At 40.4% G+C, this 14820-nt stretch overlaps 1 protein-coding gene across 1 annotated transcript in view; it reads left to right on the forward strand.

Annotated features, from left to right (window-relative positions):
• The first annotated feature begins 803 nt into the window (after positions 1–803).
• The window catches only part of LOC126483632 (tubulin beta chain), a 66519-nt gene continuing 52502 nt past the window's right edge, over positions 804–14820 (forward strand). Inside the window, exons 1-4 of the mRNA XM_050106686.1 lie at positions 804–860; positions 942–1050; positions 1542–1897; positions 2145–2344. Of these exons, the coding sequence (XP_049962643.1) occupies positions 804–860; positions 942–1050; positions 1542–1897; positions 2145–2344 (722 nt within the window). The remainder of the gene's footprint in view (positions 861–941; positions 1051–1541; positions 1898–2144; positions 2345–14820) is intronic.

Below are 14820 nucleotides of genomic sequence, written 5' to 3' on the forward strand. Positions count from 1 at the left end.
GCATATATTTTTCTAGCGCATTCCTATTCAGCTGTCCGCATGATCAAAAATTAGTCAACATATTTAAACTGTAAACGTTAAAAGAGCGGCAAAATCATTTCACAGAACTAAAGATGGGACTGAAACGCTAGCTCACTCTGTTAATGTATATGTACTTATGTATCTGTAGATTATCGCTGTCATAACAAAATTCTACAGAATATTTTGTGGCGTTATTAAACGTATGAGTAACAGGGGAGAGTTGACGTGTATACTCTTACACCAAACATTCTGTTTGATATTGGTTATGGCGAAGAAAATTCATGAAAAAGTATAGATGACTAAGAAAATAATAACAAAACTAAGAACACTTCGCATCAGCATTCCTTCCTTGTACGGTAAACTTTTATAAAAATTCATTGAAAAGTTCACAAAAATGTAGGAAGCTATATTCCTGATTTTAGATTCTTCTTAGATGGATGTTCTTTGCCTTTTATGAAGTTACGCTCGAACAAACCATAGTAAGCCGCGGTATATAGCTACAGAAGGTGGTTCCGGTATAGTTTCCTTAAATTAACGTCTTGGAATGGTAGAACGACAGTAGGCATTTCCGAAAGAGGAAAACGTATGTTCTGTTGGTAAAATTACCGTAAGAAAAACTTTTAATACCGTTTTGAATTTTACTATGTCGTTTTCCGCTACCTATTGTTATGAGATACACATTTTCAAATTCTGTGCAGCAGTCAGCATACACACGCCAAGGCTAGAAGATAGGTAATACGAGTGGGTTGCGATAGCAACTGGTAACTTTCATACGACCAAAGATGCGCGAAATAGCTCATATTCAAGCTGGACAATGTGGAAACCAAATAGGAGCGAAGGTATGAAATTATTTTTACTTCGAATTATCTTATCGTCATTGTATTCAAGTAACATAAATAGTAATTAGTTTTTCTCTTCAGTTCTGGGAAGTAATTTCTGATGAACATGGCATAGACCCGACTGGAACGTACCATGGAGATTCTGATTTACAACTGGAACGCATAAATGTGTACTACAACGAAGCAACAGGTAATTTTCTGTAAATTCTGATCATTCATAGACTCCTAACTGGTAAACATCTCATTAATGATTGCAAAATTTACATCGATGAATCTGTGGCTACTGATATAGCTGGTCCAGCTCGGTTAAGATTGCTTCTGATTTTGATGAGACCAGATTGGGGGCATATTTAATTAGATTTTTTTTTCATTTGAGATGTGTCAACACTATTGCACAATCCTCGTCCTTTGCTACAAAATTCATAATTCTGGACGTCGTCGGAACATCTTGATTTAGAGATTCCAAAACTGTAAATCCAGTATACTCCTTTTAGCAAGACTATAAAGAGCATCATGTTTAATGTCCTTTCCGGCCACACCTTCTGTCAAGAAAGACATATACAGATATGTGAAGAAGATGGTATTCAGAAAATATTATTACCCTTTACCATTTGTAATCCGAGGTTCTCACTGTTAGTTTTAGTATTCTGTATGATAGCTATCTATCTTTTTTTCGCATAGGTGGGAAATACGTGCCACGAGCCATTCTCGTGGACCTGGAGCCTGGTACTATGGATTCGGTCAGATCTGGGCCATTTGGACAGCTATTTCGCCCAGATAATTTCGTATTTGGGCAGAGTGGAGCAGGCAACAATTGGGCGAAGGGACATTACACGGAAGGAGCTGAACTGATGGATTCCGTGCTTGACGTTGTGAGGAAAGAAGCAGAAAGTTGTGACTGCCTTCAAGGATTCCAGCTAACACATTCTCTCGGTGGTGGAACTGGGTCTGGCATGGGAACGCTGCTGATATCGAAAATAAGAGAGGAGTATCCTGACCGCATTATGAACACTTTCAGTGTTGTGCCATCACCTAAGGTAAGGGCGGACGTTGTATTAATGTTGACATGTACTGAATTAAATGTACTGATATCAATGAAGACCGGTGCCAACTAAAGTCTGGGTCATGTGTGGAAGTGTGATCAGGTACCCTAACAATTAAGACTACTGCTTGCCATAAACAGGAATTTCCGGTTCCTGATCTGACACAATCTTTCAGTTGTCACCTCATTTTCGTTAACATACACTGTTGTATCATTCAGTAATTGACTGAATTACTTTACAGGTCTCTGACACAGTTGTCGAACCATATAATGCGACCCTCTCCGTCCATCAGCTGGTTGAGAACTCTGACGAGACTTACTGCATCGACAACGAGGCTCTGTATGATATCTGCTTCCGTACATTAAAACTCACTACTCCGACTTATGGAGATCTCAACCACTTAGTGTCTGCAGCAATGTCTGGGGTAACAACATGTCTCAGGTACGTGTTCTATTGAAGGAAATGAATGTCGTTAACGCTAACAGCAGTTGCCTAAGTTGTAGAGCTAGTGTTGTGCTTGGACGGTCCAAACACTAGCATGACTGTCTAGATCCTATTTTGTGAAGAAAAGAAACTAGGAAATTTTGCAGTGCTTAATGGTCGAAATCATCAACTATTATCGGATTTACAGTTTATGATGATTGCATTTTCGTTTAGAGATGTTCTGTTTTTGCCACTAGAAATGTTAATGGTCATCTACTAAGCAATTTCGATACAATGATGATCAAACCAAATTTAGATTTCTTCTCCTAATTCTAAGGCTCTTAAATTGGTTGTATGTCTATGGCCTGACTAGTAAGTAAACATAAAATCAAATACTGTAATCCATTTTTATAAATCACACTTAATTTCTTTGCTTTATTTACTCGAATACTTATCAAAACTGTCAATTTGTCAAGAAGTCTTTTTGTGCTGTGATAGTAAAAGATTATGTGATTTGCAAAAAAATGCTTATTGGTGTGGTCCTCAGCTCGAAGATAGTAGTAATCCTCATTGTGTCTAATACAAATTTTGGCGGTAGTGACATTGTCCAGACAATAGTGCCCCCTGATTTCAGTGTATATGCATGTAACAAAGGTTTAGTTTTGATAATTTTTGGGTGTTACCGTTGCGCATTCTTTAAATTTAAGCGGTAATGTCTGGTTTGGAAAATCGTTTCCCCTTAATTACAGTGTATGAATTCACCTAATTAGTGCAATATTTCCACTTTCTCTGCGCTCTCTGATCGGGTTCTTTGAAAGTGTACGTTTGCGACATACGCATAGCTATTCTGAAGTCCTTTGCAGTGATTTGCATTTTTGTCGGTTACTTGTCATAAGGGATTTAATTTAGCTTTCATTTTCGATACGTATATGCTGTCTGCATTAGTCGTAATTTTTTGCTATTTTCGAGTTTGTTAGAGAGCATGACCTTAAAAAGTAAGTTGGAGACCCAAAATCCCAAGTTGCATCAGGATATCAGTAAATTTTACCCCAGATTTTTCTCTCGTTATAACAGGAAATCCTTTCTTGTTTGTTAATTGGTCCATGTTGCATGACAGATCCAGAAATTAACTGAGAATCAGCAATCTCGGTTTGAAGTTATTTGTTTACTTTTCCGAAAAAAAATATTGCGCCAACCGAGACATAGCCCAAGAGAATACTGTTCTTTGACACGGGATGAGTTAGTTGGTATTTGTATGAAGCTGGAAATCGCCCTGACCTCTGTCAAAGAATTGAAAGCTTTTACAAATGAGTGTTTTGGATGAGCTGTCGAGAGACACACGGAAGAGATACCAAAGATACCTCAAGTACTATTCTTTCCTGTGGAGACTGTCTCCTCCCCATGAAATACAGAACCTATTACCACTCGCCTTGGCTGAGTGTGACATGTCTATGGTAGGTCTACGAGCCCTTTACAGTGGAGACAGGGACCTGGCAATATTCGAAGCTAACACGCATCCCCTAACCAACAGATCTGAGTAGGTGACACAGAAACTGAGCTGATGAGACACACTTCACCTATTGGTAAGCATACTGTATCCCTTGTCAGGTGGAAGCAAATGCATTTAGTAATGGGTCCGTTATTCATCTGCGGGTAAAATGTACATATTGGAAACCTTTCGCGTTTCTGGTAATTTAGATGCGGTATATACATGTATTATGCACTGCAATAAATCAGCCAAGTTTTTTCTATGGCGTAAAACATATCTCCTTTTTCCTACACTTCTATCAGTTTATAAGGAAAAGTGTCTTAAACATGGAGAGAATGTTGGTAACGAAGATAGTTCTGAGACTTTGAAATCGTTCAGCCTATGAGAAATCTCGGTTCCCCTAGTGTCATAATGACGTCACACGCAGCGGGAATCCAAAAACGAAAGGAAACTATTCAATTCAGATTTCACTGCTCGCCGTATACGCCGTTTCCGTAATAGCGTGCAAAACGGTAACAGGACATGGAGAATGCTCCACTGAACAATTTGAGGTACAGAACCTAGGGTCGGAGAATCCAGCTTTAGGAGATATGGAAGTAAACTTGTCTACCGCTTTGTCTAGCATTACTGTTCTCAAAAATGTTCAAATGTGTGTGAAATCTTATGGGACTTAACTGCTAAGGTCATCAGTCCCTAAGCTTACACACTACTTAACCTAAATTATCCTAAGGACAAACACACACACCCATGCCCGAGGGAGGACTCGAACCTCCGCCAGGACCAGCCGCACAGTCCACGACTGCAGCGCCCCAGAGCGCTCGGCTAACCCCGCGCGGCATTACTGTTCTCCAGCATATTTACAACTAACATGCGTACATATTTACACGTAATGTGCTGTTTATTTACATGAACAGTCCTTATTTCCTGCTAGGAAACAAGGAGGGGGGGACTGATTACTAGGAAGTCATGATGTACGTGTTGTTTACTTTACTTGTCCATAGGGTGGCTCTGTGTGTCGTATTTACATCGTCCCATAACAGAACTTGCTAGGAATCAACGACAATACCATTCATTACTCAGTGCTATTCAGAGACGTACAGTACAATACGATGGAGCAGTACCGGTACACTTTCGCAGAACTCACTGACATGCATCTTGTATATGGGGAAGTACTTTGCAATGCTCCCGCTGCCGAAAGGCTGTATAGGGAACGATTTCCTCACAAACGCCATCTGTCACGGCGAATGTTTATTTCTCTCGATTGGCGAATGTGGGAGAAGAAGAAACGAGGGACCTAGCAACTTGAGGACCACTCGCTCACCCGATTTTGAAGAGGAGGTGCTGGCACGTGTTACAGTGAACCCTACTGCATGTACTCGTCGTATTGCACGTGAAATGGGCGCTACACATGTGGCGAGCACTCCACGAACAACAGTTACACACATATCACCGACAACGAGTCCATGCAATGTATCTGATGACTTTGGACCAAGCATACCATTTTGTGAGTGGTCGCTCCAACAATGGACTGATCGACCATATTTCCTTGAAATCGTGCTGTTTACTGACGAGGTCTCACTTGATTGTGAAGGTATTTTGAACAGCAGCAATAGCTAGGGTGACCAGACGTCCGGATTAATCCGGACATGTCCTTTTTTAGCTCTTTGTCCGGGGTCGGGGCGGATTTTTACAGTGTCCAGCTTATTCGCAAAGTTGAGCGTAATACAGTTAAATTTGCAATTCGTCCCGTTCTATTGGCTCTTTTCTTAAATACTTTAACTACTGGCACAGCCTTCTTGATAAACGTGCACGAAGGCGGTGTTCGGTCGGAGTGGCCGTGCGGTTCTAGGCACTACAGTCTGGAACCGAGCGACCACTACGGTCGCAGGTTCGAATCCTGCCTCGGGCATGGATGTGTGTGATGTCCTTAGGTTAGTTATGTTTAATTAGTTCTAAGTTCTAGGCGACTGATGAGCTCAGAAGTTAAGTCGCATAGTGCTCAGAGCCATTTGAACCATTTTGAAGGCGGTGTTGGTAGGTGGCACCAGGATCGTCGATGTTATCGTTGATCTACCTATAAGCGAATGAAAATATCGATTATTTAAACATTTTCGTTTCGTATCTTCGCTTTGTATTGGCTTGGCTTCCTGTAGTGCACGTGTGATTTGTGAGTGTAATTATTAACCAAGTGAGCTACGTAAAATATTTGGCTATGCCTAAATGAAAGTGTACATTTTCTGATATCCTTTCCTACAAATATCCGGCTTTAAGAAAGGGAGAAATGAATCTGAAGTGGAATGTAAGATATGTAGGGCTGGACGTACGTCTCAGTGGCCAATAAAGGTAAGAAATAAATCGACAGATTAACTGTCATGGTTTTATTTCACGGTTTCATAGTCATTCAATTTATTTGTATTCGGAAGGTTAAAGTGCAGTTTTCAGCTGCTGCTTGAATTGTAGATGTTGGTAGCGGTGCGTCGAATGAAGGGAGGTGAATGGTCTTACGTTTTTCGCTTTGTAAACAATTCCGTGTTGTTGACATAACAAAACAATTGACGCCACGGTCACCACAATCAATGTTTTTAAATTTTTCTATATTGCTCAGTTAACCACCACCAGACTATCAGTAATAATTAACTACTAGTTTTACCGGTAATGCCCGGCAGTCACGTGACTTGTCCAAAGCTGACCCGTTTGATGTGTCCTCTTTTTTCTTCCTTCGTCCTCCTTTTTGAAGCTGTTTGTCCTCCATTTTAAACAACTGCATCTGGTCACCCTAGCAATAGCCATGTGTGGGACGAGGAAAACCCTCCTGCTGTATAGTAGAGTCACACCATCAAGTACGTTTCTGGCCGACATTGTAGGCTACAGTCTGACTGGGCGATGTCTTCTACCTGGCCGTCTGAATGGGCACCTGTACTTGAGGTTCGTGCAAAGAGATCTACCTGAGTTGTTGGAGAACATACGCTTGGCTGCTCGTGAAAGGATGTGTGGATACAATAACTTCAGTGTGGATGGGAATGCAAGAGAGAAAAATTGTACTTCACATATATAAAGGCCAGTAGTATTTTCACGTTACCGATATCGCGTGTTTGTATCTTAGTATTTCTCCGCAAAATACAATGGAAAGAAATGAATGAAATATATTACTAGCAAAGAATACGTCACGTTACATGTATCTCAGTTGTATCTCGAAACTCTTTCGAACTGTATTGCTTAAGTGCAGTACGGGATAGAATTTCAGCGTAGGTCGATTTCTTAGTTTCAACTAGCATTGCTGTCCTGTTGTTCACTTGAACTGTGTTCCCCTGCTTTACTAAACCGTAAATGAAACACCCGATACAAATTAAAAGCTCATTCGAAGTGTGTTGCTTAAGTACAGTACGGAATGCAAGTTTGTCGTAAGTCGATTTCTTCGTTTTCACTAGCATTACTGTCCTGTTCTTCACTTGAGCGACGTATCCTCCGCTTCAGTAAACCTTAAGTGGGACACGGGATACAAATTGCAGATGTGTTGTTTATTTCGTCTCCACTACTACTAACAGTCTTTTCTTACGTACATATCAGTACTATTGATGACAGAAGAACCTACGTATGTAATATATGTATTTCGTCCGTTGACCTTTATATATGTACACTGGTAACGAAAAGATGGAAATAGACGTACGTTACTTTTGCAACCTGTACCTCAATTGAACTACACGGAGACAAGAAGACGACACATGTACAGTTTGTATCCCGTAGTTCACTATGGGGTACAGTTTTCTTGTTGCCTTGAACACTAATAGTATCCCATTCGTTACTTGAGCTACGTAGCTATACGCGACATTTGTATCTTGCTCGCCAATTGACATATATAGTGTCAGTGTAAAGACGAATTGAAGGACGGGTTACAAATTTTAGTTGTGTCGGGGGTTTCGCCTGTAATATAGCCTAGCAAGTACACATTCGAAAATGTGCTGGGAAACGAAAGAAGACAGACAGCTGAGAAATTTCTATTACGTACTTTACAACACGAAAATACATATATTGGTGGAATAAAACAGTGAAATATGTGAAAGTAGTGAAATACAGTGAAAGAAGCAAGTGGAAAATGAACTTACCACACGGAAATATCGAGGAATAACCGAAGCTCGCCTTGACAGACAGTAACGAAAATTACATACCCACAAACAGACAAATCTATTCCTATAAACAAAAATAAGACACTAAAAATTGTTCTACAATAACAAAGTAATACTCCAAATTACCTCAGTATCATTACGAATAATTATTTTAATGAACAATGATAGCGCTTATCCGGAACACAGAACCTTTTTATTATCTATGCCTCGAAGTGAAGACATTACTATGTATGTCTAATGTATGACGTCATTGGTCAAAGCCGACGGGTTGTATCTGCGTGAGGCCTGTGTATCAGAAGGTGCTGGTTGTATCCCCTGCTTCACTAAACCCGAGACCCCAGTGGATACGGAGATGGAATGAGTTGTCAGAATTGTAGCTTCCTGTGATGTGATTCGTAACACACCAGGGATAATTGTTAGGGTGCATCAGAATCTTGTTCGCCGTTGTCATGCTTGCATTGAGATTGAAGGCCGTCAGTTTCAGCACATTTTGTAAGATAACAGTACAAATGCTAGGTTCATTGTTTCAATGACGGTATTTGCAGTTAACTGTAATTAATGTAAATAAAATGGTGGTCCCGTTAAATTTTTGGATGCTCTTGCAGGATTAGGAGTCGTCTTCCTACATTGACAGTGGACCATTGCGTTTATGACGAATTCATTTTACAATTGCCGACAGCAGAAGGCGAACTAAGCTGTGTTTACGTATTGACGGGGTCGAAGGCGTCCGATAATACTCGACGGTATACGAATGACGCACGTGGCTCGGCCTTGTACAGTCACCTTACTGTCATAGTGCGTTACTAAAGCAGTGTTACCTTGGAGTCTGCTGAAATGGACAGTGATTGCGTGAATATAAGTTATCGAAGAGTACACTAAGGCGAAAAAGTCTTCATTAATAACGTAGTTCTGTCGCGAAGAAAAACGGAAAGGTTTGCTAATAATGTTAGAAAGAGCTCTGGAGAGAGCAGCAGCTGCAGTAGGAAAGAGTGTAAAGACAGTGCGTAATGTTGTGAACGATGTTAAGAAAGACAGACGATGGGCAGAAAATTGTGACAACAAAGAAGACACTGAGGAAGAAAATGAAGTGTCTCGACGACTTTGACAAGTTTTTATTGAAAAGAAAGTTCTTGGAATAGTACGACGTTAACCCTTTCGTCGGCAAATTTATTGAGCAGTTTTTTTTAATGAATGGAGAGCAGATAGTAGTCAAGAGATAGGTATATTTATCATACAGAAAATCAAATTTGCTCCAACTGTGAAAGTGAGGTCACACAACAAGGTGGGAAGTATTCTTCCGACTGCCCTTCCTTGGAGTTAAATGACAAAAACAACTTTTTCAATATGTATCATATTTATTTGATAAATTTACTTCTCTTGTTGCAATGATTGTTCACAATTACTTGCCATTAAATTTTCTGAAACATGGGTCTTTGCAAAGTGGTATTTGACAATACGTACAAACACAGCGAGTGCTCTTTCCCGCAGCTTTGGTACTACAATGACGGCACGTCCAGTAGGTTTCTCCTAAAATGGGTTGATGCTCCCCTACAGCCACATGACGAAAATCTTCCGGTACTTTACCCCTTTTGCCAGAAAGACAGGTTTTGGTCCACGCCTTTTTTGGGATGAGAAGCCAGCGATCAATTGTCTGGCTAGATGGATCCTGTATGTGCCACCATTTTACAGAACGTCTGCCAATAGCACACCTTTCTCGTAACTGATCAAACTTATCGACATCACCCATTATTTTGTTGTATTCTGCCACAACTTCAGGACAAGAAATCTCTGTACTAGTACCATCCTTCTTTTTCCTTTTCACTGTAGCTGTTTCTCATGGGTCATGAATTGAGGACAGGAAAGTGACTGGTTATCCATCCATTTTACTGCAGAAATGGCTCGTTTTGTTTCAGAGTGGAATTCTCCTCGTTCTAATATTACGTTTTCCGTCATAAATTTGTGCAAATCAAAATTATTTACCTTATACTATAGCTTTGAGGAAAAAATCACAAAATGTCACGCAAACAAAACAAAGGCTCCTCTACAGAGCAACACTCAGCTATACAATGCCTCTGCGCGAAGGCACAGCAAAAACGGCGGGAACTTCCGATTGGAAGTAGTACCCTATACTGTTCACTAGGTGGTAGCACCGTACAGAGGTGGGAACTGTGAATCCCACGGGACTAGGTGCGAGTTCATTGTAGTGGGAAGTACGTTTCCCACGGCTCACGAAAGGGTTAAAAGAGAAATAACCACTCTTCGAATACAACTGGGTGAAGAATGATACAGACTGTAATTTCACCGGGAAACGAACCCCTTTCTGGAAAATTTTGAAAGATATATGGTTTCAGACGAACATTTCTGGTTGAGAGGGAGGACATTGTAGAATGCCGTGCACGCTTCCTTAGAACGTTGAGAGAAAACGAGAAAGGTGCGAAAAACCCGTCGTGTATACTGACGAATCATGGGTGCATATACACTATGCTGTAAGTAAATGTTGGCAGCATGGTGACGTACCAGGTGTGCGGAAAAATGAAAGTTCTGGACAGAGAGCAATAGTGGTTCAAGTGGGAGGAGGAATGGGGTACATTGAGGGTGCAGAGCTGATCTATGATTCCGAGATCGACATCGAAAGATTATCACAACGAAATGAACAGTGAAAATTATATAAAATGGTTGCAGTAGCGCCTAATACCAAATGTTCCAGGTGGAAGTATTGTGGTATTAGACAATGCACCCTATCATTGTGTTCACGAAAATAAAGCCCGTAACACATATTCTCATAAAACAGATATACTACAGTCATGGCTGACTAAGCATAAAATATTTAACGCGCAACGAGCTCTTGGAAGTTCTGAAACTTACAAACCCGAGCCAGAATATACAGTAGATAGAGTAGAAATGACTTACTGTGTTACGCCTTCCACCCTGCAACTGTGATCTGAATCCCATCGAACTTCTCTGGAATTTTATGAAACGGAAAGTTTCATCGAACAATGTCAGCAGCGTTACCCTTTCCCACCTTCAACAAATGACTATACGGCTGCAATACAGAGAATTACGAAAGACGACTGAAAGAAGGCGCGTGGTAAAGTGAGAACTATTATGGACGAACACTGGCACAGAGACGCACTGATGGACGAAGCTATTGAGAGCATAATTATTTAACTGCAGCCAGACAAAGTAAGTGAAATTTCGTCGCGTTGTTCTGAGCGAGATAGCGGACGAGGCACATTCAGTCTCGACAGAGACAGCTCTGCTTCGGACATCAGCAACAGCTCTACCGATTAGCAGATCAGGCAAAATTGTGTGCAGAAGAGCTACGTTTTCAGCCCTTACATATGAATTAAAAGTTGTTGAAAACATTAGGTCAAATTTTTCGTTTCTGTCTTTCTTTTTTCGTTTGGAATTCTTATGTATGTGAGTTAAATTATTTTTATTTCTCCATCACAATATTTAAATGTTTGAAAATGCTAATGTATTGATTAAGAAGCGAAAGGCGAATAATCTGTTTCTATTGGTTGTACAGTGCGGTCAAAATGCATTTTTCGCTACAAGATTTAATAATACAGTGATCAAAGTCATTTCGATAAAGATTTGCAAATGAAAAAAAAAAAAAAAGGTTACAGCACCTAACAAGATATGAACCCACTACCTCTTGCACAGTAAACAGACGGGTTGTCCACTGCACTACTGCAGCTGACTGTTAAGAGCTCTCTATTATTTTAATGGTATAAATTCTCGCGCGAAATTCCGAAACTTTTTTCCCGTCTATTACTTGCAAACGAGGGCCCACTAGGGTGAATCGCTCCAGGAAGTGGTGCCTGGGCCCATAGACCACACCGCCGTATACATGATTTCATTTTAATTTCTTATGCTTTCCTGTAGAATAATGTATTAACAGCGAGTGTATTTTTATCTGCTGCACGCCCAATTCAAGTTATTAATTCCAAAAAGCAAGTTTTATTTTAATTTCGCACGATTCTCTGTAGAGGAATGTGTTAATTGCAAATGTACACCTATTCGCTTCTGTTTTTAGATCGTAACACAAAAGTTTTTTTTTCCATTTCCTGCGTTTTCCTGCACAAGAATACATTAAGAGCGGATGTACCGTTGTCTACTAATCGCACGCACAGCTGCATTGTTGGACCGTAAAACAATAGTTTGATATTATTATTATTCATATGTGTTATCAGGATGCGTGTTTCTTTCATCTGCTGCACGTATACCAAGTACAGTTCACGAACGGTTTTACATTTTCATTGAGCGCCGTTATATCGTTCGTGCGTCGTCCGAAACAACCAACAGCAGCACATATCAACAGTTGGCAAAGCACCCAGCTAAAACTGGTATAATAATAATGGCGTGTGACGAGGCCTCCCGTCGGGTAGACCGCTCGCCTGGTGCAAGTCTTTCGATTTGACGCCACTTCGGCGACTTGCGCGTCGATGGGGATGAAATAATGATGATTAGGGGTAACATCCGCAAAACAAGGGGGGGTATGCAGTGGGAAGATCGGCACGGGACATAATGTTGCAATCGAAACGGTTCTCGGATTACACACAACAAACTAACAATAAAACATAATTTTCAAGAGACAGTTCAGTTCTGTATAAGAAACACCTTATTTTATGTTATTAGTTTTGGAAATAAACTGTCAGTTGGAATGAACCGAGAAATGACTAAACTGAAATGTTTTTAGGTGTAATGAAACGGTTGGCGGGACGTACATAACAGAAGAAAGCCCGATTCTACATATGACAAAGTAAAAACGGTGAAGAGGGATGAGTATTCTGTTAACAAGGGGAGACCACGACATAGGGATCACAGATTTACTTCAAACTTTGTACACCCATAGTAGACCATTAAAATAACAATGTGCAAAGAGAAAGATGCACTACTCTGGCAATTCCGAGAAAATCACAAGAGACGCTTTACGCGTTTGTTATGTAACTGATGTATCTGTGCGTAGGTGCCGGACGTTAGCGCTAATGGTGGTTAAGTGGTTAGCGTTTGAGCTGCTTCAGACGAACGTGTGTGAATCTTCATTTTTGTAGTACGAGTGTAAATTCTGTGAATTTTTTTTAATGCACCTACACTATTCGTTCTTGCTACATGCGCAACGTCTTGCCGCTATGCAATTTAATTGCCAAATGGGGCCTGCGTCTGTGTCTACAGCTCCAAGCGTCCAGGTGCAAAGTAGTTCCGGCACCTTACCAGATTGCAGATCCCTTAATCGGGCAGGTAGATTAGAAAATTTAAAAAGGGAAATGGATAGGTTAAAGTTAGATATGGTGGGAATTAGCGAAGACTGCAAAATACTAACGCGAATTCTTTACAGACGAATGGAAAAACTGGTAGAAGCCGACCTCGGGGAAGATCAGTTTGGATTCTGTAGAAATATGGAAACACGTGAGGCAATACTGACCCTACGACTTATCTTAGAAGCTAGATTAAGAAAAGGCAAACCTACGTTTCTAGCATTTGTAGACTTAGAGAAAGCTTTTGACAATGTTGACTGGAATACTCTCTTTCAAATTCTGAAGGTGGCAGGGGTAAAATACGGGGAGCGAAAGGCTATTTACAATTTGTACAGAAACCAGATGGCAATTATAAGAGTCGAGGGGCATGAAAGGGAACCAGTGGTTGGGAAGGGAGTGAGACAGGGTTGTAGCCTCTCACCGATGCTATTCAATCTGTATATTGAGCAAGCAGTAAAGGAAACAAAAGAAAAGTTCGGAGTAGGTATTAAAATCCATGGAGAAGAAATAAAAACTTTGAGGTTCGCCGATGACATTGTAATTCTGTCAGAGACAGCAAAAGACTTGGAAGAGCAGTTGAACGGAATGGACAGTGTCTTGAAAGGAGGATATAAGATGAACATCAACAAAAGAAAAACGAGGATAATGGAATGTAGTCGAATTAAGTCGGGTGATGCTGAGAGAATTAGATTAGGAAATGAGACACTTAAAGTAGTAAATGACTTTTGCTATTTGGGGAGCAAAATAACTGTTGATGGTCGAAGCAGAGAGGATATAAAATGTAGACGGGCAATGGCAAGGAAAGCGTTTCTGAAGAAGAGAAATTTGTTAACATCGAGTATAGATTTAAGTGTCAGGAAGTCGTTTCTGAAAGTTTTCGTATGGAGTGCAGCCATGTATGGAAGTGAAACATGGACGATAAACAGTTTGGACAAGAAGAGAATAGAAGCTTTCGAAATGTGGTGCTACAGAAGAATGCTGAAGATTAGATGGGTAGATCACATAACTAACGAGGAGGTATTGAATAACATTGGGGAGAAGAGGAGTTTGTGGTAAAACTTGACTAGAAGAAGGGATCGGTTGGTAGGACACTTTCTGAGGCATCAAGGGATCACCAATTTAGTATTGGAGGGCAGCGTGGAGGGTAAAAATCGTAGAGGAAGACCAAGAGAAGAATACACTAAGCAGATTCAGAAGGATGTAGGCTGCAGTAGGCACTGGGAGATGAAGAAGCTTGCACAGGATAGATTAGCATGGAGAGCTTCATCAACACATCCAGATTGCATTTATAATGGATATCGGAAGTTACGAAAGGCATACAATTTTGGGAAAACTATGCGTTCTTTCATTTACTTGTCGATAGTTATAAATATGTTTGTTCTAATCTACATCTACATCTACATCTACGTGATTACTCCGCTATTCACAATAAAGTGCCTGGCAGACAGTTCAATGAACCACCTTCATGCTGTCTCTCTACCGTTCCACTCTCGAACGGCACGCGGGAAAAACGAGCAACTAAATTTAATTAAAATTAGTAAGTTCTCAAATAAGACGAAACTCACTAAAACTTCATGCAAATAGACGTGTTTTTTTTTTAAATTGTTTCCTCTAAAATGT

The sequence above is a fragment of the Schistocerca serialis genome, chromosome 6 (genome assembly GCF_023864345.2).
Source record: "Schistocerca serialis cubense isolate TAMUIC-IGC-003099 chromosome 6, iqSchSeri2.2, whole genome shotgun sequence".
NCBI classification, from domain to species: Eukaryota; Metazoa; Arthropoda; class Insecta; order Orthoptera; family Acrididae; genus Schistocerca; species Schistocerca serialis.